The following is a 20,162-nucleotide window of genomic DNA, read 5'->3' as shown; positions in this document are numbered from 1 at the left end:
ATTCTAAATGGGAAGCATTCAAGAAATTAATTGTGGAAGCTACTAGGTTTTTATATCCGGCTCCCACTAGCCTCGAGTCTGCTGACGAGGCTAGTGGGAGCCAGACGTGTTCAAAGCCGCTAAGTGGATTTTCTTATTTATTGATTTGAAATTATTGTTTTTCGAAAACTTTTGATTTAAAATTAGTAGTATAGCATTATTTTGTGATTTTCTGATTAATCTGGTGTATTTATTCTTTACTCGGCCTTATAATTGCATAAAAGTATCAAATAAGGGTATCAAATCCATGTGTTACAAGTTGTAGCTCCACTGAACGAGAAGTTTTTTTAGCCATATTTAGCCGCTTTATTGACCAATTGTTACATCAAATTCTTTTCTATAAGTAGCATACAGACCTAGTCAGGATCTTTAGTTTATTCTGAATTGAGACAGCGAGATTTGGAAGATAATTAATACTTAAGTGTCCATAGATTTACCGCCATTGTTATACGATACAATGTTATATCCCGAACTAGATAGCATTAGTATAGTATATAATTTAATATTGTCAATTAATCAGTAAAATCTATTAATTTTGTTAAGCTTCGTTGTCAATTAAATTGTACTTTTAACTAAATACATATACGACTTAGTTTACAAACATAACATAATTAATTAATACATAACTTGATACGGAAGTTATATAAACGGAACTCGTAGATAATACTTGATACTGAAAAATATATATAGCATTATAACTGTCTTGGGATACACGTTTAGGGTTATAATTTTGTACTGAAATTGAAATTAAATTGAAATCATCACTCAGACCAGAGCAGCAAAGCAAAAGGATCAAGCTAATGGGAGTTCTGTGGCTCAGAGGAGAACTGGGGGGGGGAGTTGCCTTCTGAATCACAGCTTTTTAAAATGCACTGCTTGCATGATGTGTGTGCAGCAATCGGGTACGGGACATGATACTGCAATGGGGGATGTCTTTGTGTGTGTGTGCGATGCAAGGAGTGTAACGAAATCAGGCGACAACTCAGCGTTGTTACGGGCCTATATGAGAGCTTGAAGGACAGGGTGGATGCCCTCAAAGGATCTAAATTGAGGGGCCCATCAAGCTGTCAGCTGCCCACATCAATGCCAGAGCTTGAACTTGGTCATCACGCAACACAGCAGCAACCCCCAAGGCAGAATGAGCTGGTCCCACAGCTAGTAGTTGTTGGTGACTCTAGTGTCAGGGAAACGGGGAACATGCTTTGTAAAAAGGATAGGTGGAACAGGACCAGGGTATGTCTGCCAGGGGTAAAGGTTGATGACGTTGTAGAGCGGATATCATTTTTTAAGGGCACAAAAGATGATATAGTTGTACACGTTGGCACTAATGATATTAAGAGTAGGAGACCAGCAGAATTACTTAACAAGTACAAGACAATGCTGAAAAAAAGCCGTGAGTTGGGTTGAATTTGAAAGTGTCTGCAATTCTGCCCAGACACGATACGAGGGAGTATATGATGAGAGCCTTGTCAATCAATTTGGCCCTGGTTTTTTTTTTTTTTTTTTTTTTTGATTTGGTAGTTGTTGGCGCATCGGCTTCTGTGGCCATATTGCACCTCCCAAGGTTTTTGCAGTACTTTGATCCAAGCCCGAGGCGGGAATCGAACCCGCGACCTTTGGGTTGCCGGGCACAATTTGGCCCTGGAAAGATTGTGCAAGGCTCAAGGGGTAGAATTTTTTTCAGCCTGGTCTGTACTTGTTAAAGGAGAGACTGCTTCTAGAGGGATAGAATACACTTAAATAGAAAGGGTGCAAGAATATTTGCTGATGCTATCGAGGCAGTTAGGTGGGTCGGAAAACTGCTAGCTTGGGGGGAGGGGTTACAACGACTAATAGATTAACAGTAGCTACTGGCAGAGGTGAAAGTGATTCTTGCACTGCTTCTATTGAAATGAGCAGAAGCCTGGAAAACAAGATGCAGGATATTTCAGAGACTGCTGGGAGTCATTGCAGTACAAGTAAACACATGGGTTGTGTTAGGGTAGCTAAGAATAGGAACAGGTGCATGTATACTTGCGTGTACACCAATGCTAGGAGTTTAGTAAATAAATTTGATGAATTTGAGGTACTGTTCAAAGCATCAAAGGTGGATATTGTTGGGATATCAGAGACGTGGTGTCACACAGATATAAGGAATGCAGAACTGGAATTTGGGGAGTACGTCTACAGAAAGGATAGACAGGATAGGAAGGAAGGGGGGGTTATGCTATTAGTTAAGAAACACATAAAATCCAAGGAAGTGAAGCCAGTCGACACTAGACAGTGCAGTGTTGTGTCAGTTTAGTGTGACATAAGCATTGTGAGATCAAAATTGAGAGTAGGAGTGTGCTATAGACCTAATGACTCTGATGAGTATAATAAGAAACTGTACAGGGAAATAGAGCGAGCCAATAAATCAGAGAGTCTTATAATGGGGGATTTTATTTTCCCAGATATTGACTGGAATTTGTGGGTTGGTCACTCACACACCAGCAAAGCCTTTGTGGATTTATTGGATGATTGTTTTCTACATCAGCATGTTCGGGAGGCAACTAGAGGGAGTAATACTCTTCATTTGATTATCAGTAGTGATTCTTCATGCATTAAGAATCTGCAGATAAAGGAACCACTAGATGGCAGTGATCACAGTGTGCTGAAGTGGGATTTACTCAAAGAGGTAACTACCATCAAAGGTAAAGGGAAGGATTTTTGCTTTCGTAAAGGTGACTACGATGGTCTGAGACAGTATTTAAATTCTATACAGTGGGACCAACTGATGATGTTACCAACAGAAAATTCAAAATGAGAAGCATTAAAAGAACTTATCTTGGAAGCTACTAGGCTTTACATACCAATGAAGAAATATTGTTCAAGGTTTAGGCCTAAATGGATGACAGATGAACTAATGAGACATGGCAGAGAATAAAAATGCATCGGATACATATAAATTAACATGTGACACAGAAGATTATGATAGATATAAGTTGATCTGTAACTAAGTTACAAAGGCAGGTGAAGGCAGAGTACGGGAAATCTTTGGCAAGGGATGCAAAGAAAAACAGCAAAGAGTTCTTTACTTATGTAAACTCTAGAAGGAAGGGGATGAATCAGATTGGTCCACTTGATATCGATGGTTCAACTGTTGATGATCCTGCTAAGGTAGCTAACAAACTAAATGAATATTTTGCATCAACATTCACACATGAGGAGTTATTCAGTGAGGGGAATGCCAGAGGCGTATTCAACTCTGGTAGTAAGCTAGATAATCTTGTAATAACTGAGAGTAAAGTGGAGGAGAAATTGTTGAAGATAAACACAAGAAAGGCACCTGGGGTGGATGGGATCTATCCAGTTATATTAAAGGAGGCAGCAAAGGAAGTAAGCAAACCCTTACCCATAATTATGAGAGCTTCCTTGGACTTGGGGGGAGGTACCCATAGACTGGAGATGTGCAAATATGACCCAAATTCACAAAGGAGGATCACAGGCCGACACAAGTAATTATAGACTTGTGAGTTAAACTTCTGTTCCAGGAAAATTAATGGAGGCACTGGTTAAAGAAGCACTGCAGGATCATTTAGGCAAGACTTCAGTTATAGCTCGGACACAGCATGGTTTTGTTCAGGGGAAGTCTTGCCGATCAATTTGATTGGATACTATGATGTAGTCACAAAAGAACTGGATGCAGGAAATAACTCTGATATTATATACTTGGATCTTAGAAAGGCTTTTGATACTGTTGCACATGGAAGTCTGCTGCACAAATTGGAGAAGTGTGGCATTGGAGGCAAATTGCTGGTATGGATAAAGGGGTGGTTGAGGGGGAGAAGACAGAGAGTGGTAATCAATGGACACTGCTCATCGTGGACTAATGTTGTTAGTGGAGTCCCTCAGGGTTCAGTGTTGGGTCCATTATTGTTTTCTGTATTTATAAATAATATTGATGATGGTATATCAAGCTTAATATCCAAGTTTGCAGACAATACAAGGGTTGGCAGGGTTGTTAAGGACACTACTGATGCATTGCTGCTGCAACAGGATCTGGAAAAGTTGAGCAGATGGGCTGAGAGGTGGCAAATGAAGTTTAACATTGAGAAATGTAAAGTATGGGAAACAGCAACCCCAGAACAACGTATCAACTCTGTGGTACTACACTGTTTTTTTTTTTTTTAGGAGCATTAGCAACTAAGGCCATATTGCTCCGGGATATGTGGTGGTCATTTCCTGACCTTTCCGCATCCTCCGTATTTGGTGGTCACGGGTACTACACTGACAGTGGTAGAGAATGAAAAGGACCTGGGGGTAATTGTGCAGATGGGCTGCAAGAGTAGCTCATGGTGTCTTGTCAATGATATACAGGAATTTTTCTAGCAGGGATAAGGAGGTGATAATTCCCTTGTATAAGGCAATGGTCAGGCCACACCTTGAGTACTGTATACAGGTCTGGAGGCCTCATTTCAAGAAGGATGTAGAGCTGCTGGAAAGAGTACAGAGAAGGGCAACAAGGTTAGTGAATGGAACAAAGGGTTACTCTTACGAAGAAAGGCTTAAGTTTTGCAAATTACAGTGTCTGGAGACTAGGCACCTGCGAGGTGATCTGATTGAGGTGTATAAAACCTTGAATGGTTTGAGCATGCTCAATGCGGATGGGAATCTTCCTCTTGCTCAGAATAATTGCTTGAGATGGCATAAATTCAAATTGAGGAAAGACGGCTGTAGGATATGTGTGTGGAAGTTTGCCCTTATCCAGTGGGTGGCTGATTGGTGGAACAAACTTCCATCTGTCACTGTAGAAGTTGATAGCTTAAATAGATTCAAGGTGAATCTATTTAGTGGATGGGTGAAATAAGGTTTTTTTTTTTTTTTTTGCCTGATGCTATATAAGCTTGCTTTCTTGCATCATGTGTCTTTGCTAATGCTAAATCACCTGTGAAGTGCAGTGGCACGTTTCTTGTAGTTTTTCGTGGGATTTACTTAAATTTCACCATTAGGTTCACATTCTGGAAATATAATTTGTAGGCCCTTAAAGCAAACCAGATTTAATTATGGGCAAGTTTACAGCAAACTAAGAAAATTTACTAAAATAATAAAAAAACAATTAGCTAAGTAAAAAAAAATGAGTGAAGTACCTGCTCATAAATATCAATGGCTCTCTCGTATTTTTCTAACTGAGCACAATATCTTGCAACATGAAGAAGGCACTTATTTGCTGAGCTGCAGAAAGTAAAAGAAATCTTTAAACAAACAAAAAATAAAATAATCAAAATTTGTTAAAAGAACAAAAACTTGTCAGATTATAAAGTTTTATTTTTCCATATATTCTCTTCACTATTTATACAGCCGACCGGGCTGGCCAGGCAGGTAAAGTGCCTGCCTGGCAACCCAAAGGTCGTGGGTTCGAATCCTGCCTTGGGCTTAGATCAAAGTACTGGAAAAACCTTGGGAGGTGCATTATGGCCAGAGAAGCCGATGCGCCAACAACTGACTAAAAAAAAAAAAAAAAAAACTATTTATATAATTTGTCATCTTACTGGAATTTCTATAGAACAGTTGGCAATTCCACAGATGAGAGCACATTTATTTCTCTACAAACTGTTTTTTTAATGTCAAGTAAATCTTTTAACCTGAAAGAAAAGACAAACTTTATTTTCACTATACTTAAAATTCTAACTGGGCTTGGTTAAAGGGAATAACAGGAAGGTACACAATTGGGTGACATCAGTCAACAGTGAAGAAATATGTCACTAAGTTATTATACCAAGATGTTATGTAATTTTGTTAGAATACCGCTACAGTCTTTTGTAAGAATCAAAATTATAAAATATCTACTAAAATAGTTACAACTGTAACCTTGAAGTGGGGGGAACTTTTTTTTTTTTTAATGACCATGTCCTACCATTTTTTAGAATGTGCATTCACTGACTTTCCTTGGTCTAGTGCCAGTCATTGCAGCTGAGTTATGATTCACTTATGATTCTTAATGGCAATCATACACAGAATATGTAAATGCCATGATCCAAAGCTGGAAAACCTTTTGAAGTTAATATTTTAACTTATTAATTAAAAATGGTGACAACATGTGGCATATCCAGAATTTAATGGGAATACACATACATATATTTTTTGTATACATATGGTTTTCTTTTTTCTTTCTGATTGGGGGAAGGGCCCACAAACAACAATATTATAGCAGCCAACTCTCCAGGTTTATTATAAGGAGAATTTGGTTTTTTGACTCTCAATCTGTTGTAACATAGTTCATAAGCCAGAGTAGTTTTTCCAAAAGTTGTTCTTTCAAAATTATGGAATGGGTTTTCTGTCTTTTTGCAATGACAGTTATATGTATTGCAAAACCTATTCCATAATTTTGTAAGAACAACTTTTACAAAAAACTGCTCTGGCTTATGAACTATATAAGCCAGCAACAGATGGAGAAGCAATCAAATTGAGTCAAAAAAACAAATTCTCCTTATAATAAACCTGGAGAGTTGGCTGCTATGATATTGTTTGTGCCCCCCTCATCAGATTTTAATTCTTCCACTTCCTTTTCAATGTAGATTTCCAAACTTAATGGAATCAGAATGACAATTCTAACCTTATCATAGACACTTCTACAGCCAAAGTTGTAGAAAGTCGCCAAGAGAAGATTCTGTTCTTTGTGACAAAAGCCATGTGAGCATTTTTCAGAGTTGCCAAATTGAAAAGTAAAACATCATGCAACTGCTAGTAAGTGCTGCTGATTCAGGTGCAAATCAAGTTCATGATTTGGTGAGTGGTGCTGAATCATGTCCACATTGAGTTAATGATCCAAAAGAAATTTTGGAAAAAAAAAAAAAACATTAATGACCTCTCCAAGAAAAAAGAATTTATGAAATGGAAACGTCTGCTGAAAGCAATCCTAAACCAATCAAACTGAACTGTTAATTCTTGTTGCATGCGGCTACATTGTGAACAAGTTCCCACTGAAAGATGGTGTTCTTATAAGTGGCAAGGTAGCACAAATTTCATCAATTTAAAGTGCACAATTTTTAAATTTCAAATTTTACTGGACAAATTTTAAGTAGTCTTGGTATCATCAAAGATAAATAAAGGTCCAAAATGATGCTCCAAAACATCTAATGATGTTTTGGAGTATCAGACTACCGATTCAGTGTGAGAATCTATCACACATATAAAAGAAGAAAGGGTTGAAATACAGTGGTCCTTGCCTGGGGAACTAACAGTTGACACAAGGAAGCACAAAAAATAACAAATTATCCTCACAGCAATGCAGAGTGTGAAAGGATATTTAGCCAAGTGAGAAAAACAAAAGCTGAATTCAGATGATCTCTTTTTGGTTAAGCTTTGGAAAAAGCTCTTGACAGCTAAGTCTAAACAAGCAATGCCATTGTTATAAATAAAGCTTTGACTCAAAGTTTCTGATGGGTGAGTAGTCTACAAAAGTAAGAAATTATAATTAGCTTATATCTTACAGAAGGTAATTCACACAGAAATCCACAGCACAAAAACATTAGGTAAGGTAAATGAAGGCATTCTGTATTGGTGAATAATCGCATGGCAGCATTTTAATATAAAATAACCCACTGCCTTTTGCAAAAAAGCTTAAAAATTAGCTTTGCACCACACAAGTCTGACGAAATATCACACATTACAGAAAACAGTGTTTTTATTTTGCAACTCATTAATGAAAATAAGCAGAAATTTGCAAAATTTAAAAAAAAATCCAATTTTAATCTAATTTTATTGTGATTTCTTTGTGAAAAGAAAAACACAGAAACTGTCACCATTAAGATTTACTGTTTTTATTAACCACTCATATACCATGTGAAATTAATAATATAGTTTATTAAGCTAATCGTCCAAACCACTATACATTTAAGATGGCATTTCTGGCATCGTATCAATAGCCATCATCAGACCATGCTATTAGGGATAGAAAAACAGAAAGGGTTACAAATTTCAATTATATTACAATAATTATTAACTGTGAATTTAAAGCTGAATTTACTGTTACAACAGAGAGCAGATATTACACTTAAATAGAAAGGGTGCAAGAATATTTGCTGATGCTATCGAGGCAGTGTTAGGTGGGTCGGAAAACTGCTAGCTTGGGGGGAGACAAAGACCAATAGATTGACAGTAGCCACTGGCAGAGGTGAAAGAGATTCTTGCACTGCTTCTATTAGAATGAGCAGAAGCCTGAAAAACAAGATGCATGGTATTTCAGAGACTGCTGGGAGCCATTGTGGTACAAGTAAACACATGGGTTGTGTTAGGGTAGCTAAGAATAGAAACAGGTGCAGGTATACTTGCGTGTACACCAATGCTAGGAGTTTAGTAAATAAATTTGATGAATTTGAGGTATTGCTCAAAACATCGAAGGCAGATATTGTTGGGATATCAGAGACGTGGTGTCACACAGATATAAGGGATGCGGAACTGCAATTTGGGGAGTACAACGTCTACAGAAAGGATAGACAGGATAGGAAGGGGGGAGGTGTTATGCTATTAGTTAAGAAACACATAAAAACCAAGGAAGTGAAGCCAGTCGACATCGCTGGACAGTGCAGTGTGGAGTCAGTTTGGTGTGACATAAACATTGGGAGATCAAAATTGAGAGTAGGAGTGTGCTATAGGCCTAATGACTCTGATGAGTATAATAAGGAACTGTACAGGGAAATAGAGTGGGCCAGTAAATCAGAGTGTCTTATAATGGGAGATTTTAATTTCCCAGATATTGACTGGAATTTGGGGGCTGGATACTCACACACTAGCAGGGCTTTTGTGGATTTATTGGATGATTGTTTTCTACATCAGCATGTTCGGGAGGCAACTAGAGGGAGTAATACTCTTGATTTGATTATCAGCAGTGATTCTTCATGCATTAAGAATCTGCAGATAAATGAACCACTAGGTGGCAGTGATCACAGTGTGCTGAAGTGGGATTTACTCAAAGAGGTAACTACCATTAGGGGTAAAGGGAAGGGTTATTGCTTCCGTAAAGGCGACTACGATGGACTGAGACAGTATTTAAATTCTATACAGTGGGACCAACTGATGATGTTACCAACAGCAAATTCAAAATGGGAAGCATTCAAAGAACTTATCTTGGAAGCTACTAGGCTTTACATACCAACTAAGAAATATTGTTCAAGGTTTAGGCCAAAATGGATGTCAGATGAACTAATGAGGCATATGGCAGAGAAGAAAAATGCATGGGATACTTACAAATTAACACATGACACAGAAGCCTATGATAGATACAAGTTGATATGCAACCAAGTTACAAAGGAGGTTAGGCAGGCGAAGGCAGATTACGAGAAATCCTTGGCAAGGGATGCAAAGAAAAACAGCAAAGAGTTCTTTACTTATGTAAACTCTAGAAGGAAAGGGATGAATCAGATTGGTCCACTTGATATTGATGGGTCAAGTGTTGATGATCCTGCTCAGGTGGCTAACAAACTAAATGAATATTTTGCATCGACATTCACACATGAGGAGTTATTCAGCGAGGGGAATGCCAGAGGTGTATTCAACTCTAGCAGTAACTTACAGAATCTTGAAATAACTGGGAGTAAAGTGGAGGAGAAACTGTTGAAGATAAACACAAGAAAGGCACCCGGGGTGGATGGGATCTATCCAGTTATATTAAAGGAGGCAGCAAAGGAAGTAAGCAAACCCTTAGCCATAATTATGAGAGCTTCCTTGGACTCAGGGGAGGTACCCATAGACTGGAAATGTGCAAATGTGACCCCAATTCACAAAGGAGGATCAAAGGCTGACACAAGTAATTATAGACCTGTGAGCTTAACTTCTGTTCCAGGAAAATTAATGGAGGCACTGGTTAAAGACGCACTGCAGGATCATTTAGACAAGACTTCAGTTATAGCTCAGACACAGCATGGTTTTGTTAAGGGGAAGTCTTGCCTGACCAACTTGATTGGATACTATGATGCAGTCACAAAAGAACTGGATGCAGGGAATAACTTTGATATTATATACTTGGATCTTAGAAAGGCTTTTGATACTGTTGCACATGGAAGACTGCTACACAAATTGGAGCAGTGTGACATTGGAGGCAAATTGCTGCTATGGATAAAGGGGTGGTTGAGGGGGAGAAGACAGAGAGTGGTAATCAATGGACACTGCTCATCGTGGACTGATGTTATTAGTGGAGTCCCTAAGGGCTCAGTGTTGGGTCCATTATTGTTTTCTGTATTTATAAATGATATTGATGATGGTATATCGGGATTAATGTCCAAGTTTGCAGACGATACAAAGGTTGGCAGGGTTGTCAAGGACACTACTGACACTATGCTGCTGCAACAGGATCTGGAAAGGTTGAGCAGATGGGCTGAGAGGTGGCAAATGAAGTTTAACATTGACAAATGTAAAGTACTACACATGGGAAACAGCAACCCCAGAGCAACGTATCAACTCTGTGGTACAACACTGACAGTGGTAGAGAATGAAAGGGACTTGGGGGTGGTTGTGCAGGCAGATATGAAGTTCTCTGAGCAGTGCAGACGGGCTGCAAGAGTAGCTCATGGAGTATTGTCAATGATATACAGGAATTTTTCCAGCAGGGATAAGGAGGTGATTATTCCATTGTATAAGGCGATGGTCGGGCCACACCTAAAGTACTGTATACAGGTCTGGAGGCCTCATTTCAAGAAGGATGTAGAGCTGCTGGAACGAGTACAGAGAAGGGCAACAAGATTAGTGAATGGAACAAAGGGGTGCTCTTACAAAGAAAGGCTTAAGTTTTGCAAATTACAGTGTCTGGAGACTAGGCCCCAGCGAGGTGATCTGATAGAGGTGTATAAAGCCTTGAATGGTTTAAGCATGCTCAATGCTGATGGGATTCTTCCTCTAGCTCAGAATAATCACCTGAGAGGGCATAAATTCAAATTGAGGAAAGACAGATGTAGGATAGACGTGCGGAAATTTGTCTTTAGCCAGCGGGTGGTTGGTTGGTGGAACAGACTTCCATCCCTTGTGGTGGAGGTTGATAGCCTAAATAAGTTTAAGGCTCAGCTGGACAGGTATTTTGAACGAACAGAGGGGTGAAGTGGAAGTGGTTTTTTTTTTTTTTTTTTTGGCTGATGCTGCATAAGCTTGCTTTCTTGCATCAAATGCCTCTACTAATGCTAATGCTAATTAAATTAAGTAAATACAAAAATACATAAAGATTAAATTCTTACCTGCTGACAGAAACCTGATGTGCTGCCAACAGTTAATTTATAGGTGAGGGATTAAGTCTATTAGCCAATACAATGATGCCAAGTTTTTCTATCCTAGATCCAGTGGTTCTTGTGTAATGGAAGCCTGGAGTGACCTTTACCCTAGTACTGCAATCATCAGTGGTTAGTGTGCAGGCTGGTTCTGGCGATCTGGAGGAGGGGTTGTATGTGGGCCGCTCTTCCAGCTATCTATTTTCTTTTCCTGGTTTTTCATTTTCTTCTTCTATTTTCTTGTTAAAAAGGCAGAAATATTGTGGGTTGAATTCAACTCCTAGTTTTCTGTCGATTGCTGAGGCTACAAACATTTTTATGAAGAAAGCTTTTTTTTAAATTTTCTTCTGTTGTATTGGTTGTCTGTAGAGAGGATTCTAGTGTTGTTGAAATCCCATGTGTCACAACATTGGAATGACTTTAGGATTCTTCCATATTGCACACAGCCCTACATGCATTAGAGCTCTTCGTCCTTTCCAGATATTGACTGGAACTTGTATAGATGCCACTCACACACCAGCAAGATTTTTGTGGATTTATTGAATGACTGCTTTCTAAGCAGCATGTTAGAGAGGCAACAAGCAGAAGTAATATTCTTTATCTGATTATCAGCAGTGATTAAGAAGCTGCAGATAAAAAACCCACTAAGTAGCAGTGATCACAGTGTATTGATGTGCGATTTACTTAAAGATTACCATCAAGATTAAAGGGAAGCATTTTAGCTTTCATAAAGGTGGCTACAGTGGTCTTGGAAGCTTTTAAATTCTACACAGAGGGACCAAATGATGATGTTACCTTCAGCAAATTCTAAATGGGAAGCATTCAAGGAATTAATCATGGAATGCTACTAAGCTTTTCATACCAAGAAATACTGTTCAATGTTTAGGCCTAAATGGATGCCAGATAAACTAACAAGACTAGTGGCAGAGAAGAAAAACATATGGGATGCATATAAATTATCAAGTGACAAAGGAGATTCCAACTCACACACACCACACAGATTATTTGCTGACAAGAGTAACTTCTGAATCTGCAAAAGCTCTTTTGCATTCAGGCTATTTTTGATAAAAAGCGTGGCCTTTCTCCCACCCTTCACCTCTTCCATCTGGTTTATCCTTTATATATACTATAGTGAAACTCTTTATCCCTTATTTCTGGAAAACATTATATCTCTGTTATCAGTTGTCCTGACCAGGAGTTTGAATTAAATCATTTTATTGATTAATACTACTAACCTTAGTATACATGCAGTGAAGAGTAAATATTTTTGTATAGTTTACTACCCTGACACATCCCTTGAAGTTATTTTAATCTTGTAGGCCTAGTATTGGCTTCCCATTTGTTTGAAACTTCATTACCCTCAATTCATCTTGCCAGTATCGACTGTTGAAGCAACAAAAAACTCTTGAACAAGTGCGTTATTTTGATCCATACTATCAAATAAATACACCAATATTACCACTATCCCTCACCAAATAGCAGTTTTCCTTAAACCTTAAGGTATCCTGAATGATATTAGCAAAATTCTTTCGCCACTTTTTTTTTTTTAACTGTATTCTGTCATCTTTACAAAATAGATTTCTTCTACCTGCAGGTGCAAGCCAGACTGATAAAAATGTCCCCCCCTCCCCCAAGAGCATTGATTTCTTCAAACCTTAAGTTATCTGAAAAGACTTTCAGCATATAATCCCTCCTATCCAGACTGACCAAAACTCATCAGCTCCAGACTGAACTAACTCATGGCATTTTTTCAGCAAGTATTATACTTATCCAACAACTAATCAGCTTGTGTTTATTATGCTGTCCTTACTTCCCTTAAAATCTGACAATATGTTAGTGACAACATCAATTGTTGCTCCCAACAGACATACCCCATTTTTCATTACTCTGTTTCCCTGAAAATGGTATCTTCCAATAAACTTAAATCCTCTTGTACCAGAGCAGTACGCATTTCATTAGTCTGTTTTGGGGGCCTTGGTGCTGTGCTGTGGGTCATCATGAATCAGAGGTACACCTGGCAGGTCACTGGATACTCTAGTCCCTGTTGAGTTCACAGTTATACGTCTCTATGGCAAGCACCCATTTCTTCAGTAATGCAAATTCAGCTAATAACACAAAGTTTTAATTTTGAATTAGTACACTCCTTATAACTGGAACAAAAAAAATTCATCAGTTAAACTATGATTATCAAATGAAGACATTTCACAATCTATAAAAGTGATGAATTCATGACTTAGAATCACCTTCAACCATTTCTGTCTGAACCATGATATCACCAATGGATTGGTACTGATGGAATATATACTAACAATCATTGTTCATATGGAGATAATGCACCATAATTGTTTCAGATTTTTTAATGTCCTTGTGCCGGAAGACCAGAGGAAGTAATGAATGGAATGTGCATGGTATGGTAGCAGACAATTTACCAATGTGCATGGTATGGTAGCAGACGATTTACCAATGTGCATGGTATGGTAGCAGACGATTGATGCAGGAGTTAGCAGAAAAGCAGAATGCTAATAGTTCTCAGGCTCATGTAAAGCAACACATATGTGTGTTGCTTTACATCAGGAGTTAACTGGGATGGCAGGATTCAATAACTGATCTAGTGAACATTTCAGAGAAATATCACGTACTAAATAAAATTATGAAATTTTTGAAAACAAGAGTAGGTGAAAAAAAAAAAAAAAAAACTATATACATTTAATATATACTTTACCAATGAAATATAATTACTACAGGCACAAGAATATAACAAGGAATAACATAAATTTGCAATAAACATACCTGTTTGATTCCTCTCCCCTAAAGTAATCTGCAGCTTGTTCATAATGAGTAATAGCCTAAAATAGGAATAACTATGAGCTATTACACAATAAAAGAAAAAAAAAAAATTTTTCAGTGTACTTTCTAAATGTATATATCATTATTTTCTTTCCAGAAAAAAAAAAAAAAAAAAAAAAACTATAGCTGACTAGTGATTCATTTATAATTTTGGTGCCTCCGTAGCCAGGTGGGCAGGAGCAGCAGTGTGTATCACACACTTCTTGATTAGACTGGGGTTCGAGCCTGTGACAACCAAATACGGAGGATGCGGAAAAGTCAGGGAATGACCACCAAATATCCCCAGAGCAACATGGCCTTAGTTGCTAATGCTCCTAAAAACCAAATATAGTCCTAAACTATGACACAGTAACAAAGGAACTGGATGCAAACAATAATTTTGATATCATATACTTAAATTTCATAAAATTATCTGATAATTATATTGAACATAAAGGACTGCTGTGCAATTTGAACAGTGTGACATTAGGGACAAGTTCTGCTATGCGTAAGAAGATGAGTAGGAAAAGACAAGGTGACCGTGCTCTTCTTGGACTAATGTTATTAGTGGAGTTCCACGGGGTTCAGTGCTGGGCCTGTTACTTTATCTCTGTTAAATATTGATGAAGGCATATAAGACTTAACATCTAAATTTGCAGATATGAAGGTTGGTACAGTGATTAATGACAGTAATCAGGTATGCTCCAAAAAAGAACTAGAAAAATTAGACATATGGGCTGTGAAATTACAACAGAAGTTTAACAGTGAAAAATGCAAGTTACTGCATATGTGTGGCATAATCTCAGATTATGCATAACGTATGGCACAACACTCAGGATAGTTGAGAAAGAAAAACACCTGAGAGTTCTTTGAGCCATGTGATGGGCTGCTAGGCCAGCTCATGGGTTTTTGTCAACAATATACAAAAATTTTGCCAGCAGGGACAAAGAGTTGACTATCCTGTTATGTAAGGCAATGGTTAGGACACATCTTGAATACTACATACAACTCTGTAAGCCACATTTTAGGAAAGATTTGGATCTGCTGGAATGTGTACAGCAGTGTTTCTCAACCTTTTTTTTTTTAATTATCAACCCCTAAAGGGCTTTTTTACACATTTTTTTTCTCTAATTTTGCCCACCATGAAATTTTAAAGAAGAAAATACTTTATATTTACTCTTTTTACTCAATGGGATCCCTGAGCGTGATGCTTCTTAGCTATAATCGTTGGTACGATGTCAGTAAGTTTAATTCTAAGTCTCTTCTTGAACATATATCGATTCTGTTTGTTTCCATTGTTAATATTTTATTTACTGAACTAAAACCACTTTCAACTATACAAGACTTAAGACAAATAACTACCTCAGCCATTTCAGACCACACTGTTGGGATAAAGAAGTTTAGTTGTTTTTCGTTCCACAACTCAGCCATTGGATCTAACATCCATGGCTTCAATTCAGAAGAAAACAAATGTAAAAGTCTATTTTTCGTTTCACCTTTTAAAGAACACAAATGATCTGAATAATTCTTAAGATCATTCTCGGTGAGAGATTCATTGATTTCAGATAACTCTTGCATACCATGAAATTGCTTTCTCATTAAATTGCTTTCAGATATTTCCAGTTTTCCAGTGAAGGCTTTTAAATGCATTTGCAGTCTATCATTGTAATTAATTTCCCTTGAGTTGAAGTGATACTTCATTAAGCTTTTGAAAAATCCAAACCATATAATATGTTGTTTCTGTGTTTGCTGATCTCCTTTGCTAAATCTGTCTCCTTTTCTTTATTTTTAACGGGGACAATATCACCCCCGTTAAAAATCCCTGGTGTAGAGAGACGGGATAAGTGAGGGGAAACAAAAGGGTGCTCTTACTAAAAAAGTCTTCAGTTCTTATCAAGAAAGATATCTGCAAACTGCTACCTCTGGAAACTAGGCACCTGGAACAAGATCTGACTGAAGTGTTTAGGACTTTGAATGGAGTGAGTAAGCTAAATGCTGTTGGTATCCTTCCTCTTGCTCAGATAACACGTGATGGGATATAAATTTAAACTGAGGAAGGATGGTTTCATGACAGATATTAAATATAATTTTGATATCATAATAAATAATTTTGATATCAAAAAATAATTTTGATATCATATACTTGGATTTCAGGAAAGCTTTTGACACTGTTGCGCATGGAAGACTACTGTACAAATTGGAGCAGAATGGTATTAAGGGTAAGTTGCTACAATGGATAAAAGGATGGTTAAGTGGGAGAAGACAGAGGGTGGTAATCAATGGGTGCTGCTCTTCGTGGACTAATGTTATTAGTGGAGTCCCACAGGGTTCGGTGTTGGGTCCACTGTTGTTTTGTATATTTATCAATGATATTGATGAAGGTATATCAGGCTTAATGTCGAAGTTTGCAGATGACACGAAGGTTGGCAGGGTTGTTAATGACAGTAATGGCAGTGTGCTACTGCAACAGGATCTAGATAATTTGGGCAGATGGGCTAAGAAGTGGCAACTGAAGTTTAACCTTGACAAATGCAAAGTACTGCATATGGGTAGACGTAACCCCAGAGAAACGTACCAACTGTGTGGTACTACACTTAAGGTGGTAGAAAATGAAAAAGACCTGGGAGTAATTGTGCAGTCAGATATGAAGTTTTCTGAGCAATGTAGACAGGCTGCTAGGGCAGGTCATGGGGTTTTGTCAATGATATATAGGAATTTTGCTAGCAGGGAAAAGGAGGTGATTGTCCCTCTGTATAAGGCAATGGTCAGGCCACGCCTTGAGTACTGCGTACAGGTCTGGAGGCCTCATTTTAGGAAGGATGTAGATTTGCTTGAGCGTGTACAGAGAAGAGCAACACGATTGGTGAGGGGAATGAAGGGATCCTCTTACCAAGAGAGGCTTAAGTTCTGCAAATTGCAGTGGCTGGAGACTAGGCACCTGCGCGGTGATCTGATTGAGGTCTATAAGGCCTTGAATGGGTTGAGCACGCTGAATTCTGATGGGATCCTCCCACTTGTTCAGAATACGAACCTACGGGGACATAAGTTCAAATTAAGAAAGGATAGATGTAGAATAGATGTGCGGAAATTTGCCTTTAGCCAGCGGGTGGTTAATTGCTGGAACAAACTTCCATCTGTCGTTGTGGAAGTTGATAGGTTAAATAAATTTAAGGAGGAACTGGACAGGCAATTGGAGGGTATGGTGTGATATTTTTTTTTTTTTTTTTTTTTTGGCTGATGCTGCATAAGCTCCTACACTTGCTTTCTTGCATCAAGTGCCACTACTACTACTACTACTACTACTAGATGTGCAAAAATTTGCCTAAGTCAGTGGGCAGGCAGTTGATTGTTGAAACAAACATCCATCTGGTGAGTAGTTTGAATAAATTTAAAGAACTAGAATTATTATACAGGATGTACAGGTAGGAAGTGTTTATTTATTTTTTATTATTTTTTTTGCTGATGTATAAGAATGCTTTCTTGCATCATTTGCCACTACTAATACTACAGCAATACCTCGCTTACCACAGCTTCAAACAGCACAGGTTTCACTATAATACGCTTTTCAATTAAGTTTAAGTCAAAAATTTACTGTACATATCAAAAACTCATTCAATAGCCTAGACACATACTATACATATATGCTGTGTTGTTGTAGCCTAGGTATGCATACATATATGCTGTGGTGCCATCTCTATTGTCTCACATGCACATGTGCCAATAGCTCCCATCAGGCAGTCAGCAGCAGCATGCAAGAGTGTTCAGTATTCTTAATTCCATCCTGATGAGACGACATGATAGCTTTTCATTTCATAATTTATTTTTACCCCTTTAAATATGATTGGAAATATATTTGCATATTGGCTAGAAATCACTGCCAACAATATGCATTCTGCTTCCTTTCATAATTTATTTTTACCCCTTTAAATACGATCAAAAATATATTTGCATATTGGCTAGAAATCACTGCCAACAACATGCATTCTGCTTGTTGATTTCACTAGTTTTGAATCGCAAATTCAGACAATTACCGAAGACACTGTGAAGATCAGTTAAGACTTGGGATTCAAAATTTTGGACACTGCCAATTTACGTAACTGCATTGACTCACATGCAAATGACAGATGATGCAACTCTCCTTGAAATTGATAAGTAAACTGCATATAAAGAAAAGGAAACAATTCTGAAGTGGCACCAAAAGAATTTTCAACAGAAAAATTGGAGAGATTTTTTTGGGGATTGACATAGCCTGTGAGGTGATTATGAATGGAGATCCGGATGTTGAACAAAGCATCAAGATATGGAAAATTTTACAAGATTCAATGCTACAAAGACTTGTGCACAAAAAAGGAGAGAACTTCAGACTTTTTTTATTGAAATACCTAAATAAACAAAGCTTTTTTTCTCATCTCTCACGGTGTTTCCTTTTCACTAATACAATTTTTGTAATATTTTTTAATTCAAATCCTTTTAATTGGCTATCAAGTGAAAATTGTTTATAGATTTATTATAATTTGTTTATAGATTATTTCTCTGGTACACATTCAATTAAAACCCGTTATAATCATACCTCGATCAGCACGGTTTCACATAACACAGAACAGTTTTATTACACATAACACAGAACAGGTACCAATTATCAGTGCTATGCAGGTATTACTGATTATGTAAACCTTCATGGGATTCAAACTTCTGTTATTCCCTATGATTTCATATTTATGTCCACTGGTTCATTGTCTTACTCCACTGTCTTACCCACAAGGGTGAATAGTCCTTCCTCATTCATTTTATTCAAGATTCCCTCCAGTAGTCTACACAACTCAATTAAATCTCCACCTTACATGTCAGGTTGTCGAGCTCTGCAGTCAACACATTTTAAGTTGTTCTTCGTACTTAGGTAAATCCCTCTGCACTCTTTACTGATCTGAGTGCCCTTCTCTGAACCCTCAGTTGTGCTTTTTTTTTTTTTTTTTTTTTTTGGTGCAGTCTCCAGACCTGAATACAAAATTCCAAATGCAGTCTAATCAGTCAGAAGAATAATGACAGATTGCGTCAGGTCATGCCTGAACAATTTGTTATTATTCACATCTCCCACCCCTCATCCCTCTGCATATCTTAACCACACAGTATTCACCAAAATGATTTCTTCATCTCTTATCTCTATGAGTGACAACCCATCTCAGTAAGTTCAACTACTATATCACCATTAGTTGACCATCAAAAGCTCAAATTCAATTAATTTTTTTACAATACTCCTGGCATTATTGTACAGATAAAGTTTTTGCTGCTACTTTATTTTACATGTAGTCTTCAATTGCTGATGGACTTTGCTTCTATTCTTTCTCTTTCAGTGTTTAACGAAATTTAAGGTTATACAAAAGTGCTCCAAGAGAGAAAGTAATTGAAGTTTTGTCCGCATACCAGTAACCTTTAGCTATGTGCTGATCTCCCTGATATCCCCCAAACTAGCAGTTTTCTTGTATGCTTAATGCATCCTCAATGGCATTAGCAAAAGCTCTTGCACTTCCCCTATTCAAGTCAAATGAATACCACCTTTACAAGATGAGAGCCCTGTCAATCAATTCAGGTCTGGAGAGACTGTGCAAGGCTCACAAGTTTGAATTTTTTTCAGCATGGCATGTGATTGTTTATATAGGGAAGGAATACACTTAAATAGAAGGGTGCAAGAATATTTGCTGATGCTATTGAGGCAATATATTTAGTGTTAGGTGAGTTGGAAACATGCTTGCCTGCCTGGGGGATAAACAGATTAATAATCAGTGTGATTCTATCACTGTTTCTATTGGAACATGCAGCCAGCTAGAAAGCAAGGTGTTGGGGATTTCAAGGCCTGCTGGGGGATCCTAATGGAACAAGCAAGTATATGGGCTGTGTTAGGGTAATTAAGGGTAAGAACTGCTGTATGTATATTTGCATGTACACTAATGTGGATATTGCAGGGATAATGGAGACATGGTATTACTCAGACATAACAGATGCAGAATTTGAATATGGACAGTACAATATACTCAGAAAGTACAGACAGCACAGGAGAGGATCTATACTCTTAGTTCCAAAGCATAT

The 20,162-nt window shown here is 37.8% G+C and overlaps 1 protein-coding gene across 2 annotated transcripts in view; it reads right to left on the bottom strand.

Annotated features, from left to right (window-relative positions):
- The window catches only part of LOC150084707 (alpha-soluble NSF attachment protein-like), a 254,756-nt gene that overhangs the window by 75,987 nt on the left and 158,607 nt on the right, over positions 1-20,162 (bottom strand). For both annotated transcript variants that reach the window (XM_090375441.1, XM_090375440.1), the window contains 2 exons: positions 14,043-14,098; positions 5,148-5,232 (listed from right to left, as the gene is read on the bottom strand). In XM_090375441.1, coding sequence (XP_090231567.1) covers positions 5,148-5,232; positions 14,043-14,098 — 141 coding nt within the window. The remainder of the gene's footprint in view (positions 1-5,147; positions 5,233-14,042; positions 14,099-20,162) is intronic.

The sequence above is a fragment of the Mastigoproctus giganteus genome, chromosome 6, assembly GCF_048544385.1.
Source record: "Mastigoproctus giganteus isolate SK-2022 chromosome 6, ASM4854438v1, whole genome shotgun sequence".
Lineage (NCBI taxonomy): Eukaryota > Metazoa > Arthropoda > Arachnida > Uropygi > Thelyphonidae > Mastigoproctus > Mastigoproctus giganteus.
The sequence above is the reverse complement of the archived record's forward strand: the minus strand, read 5'-3'. Positions and strand labels throughout refer to the sequence as shown.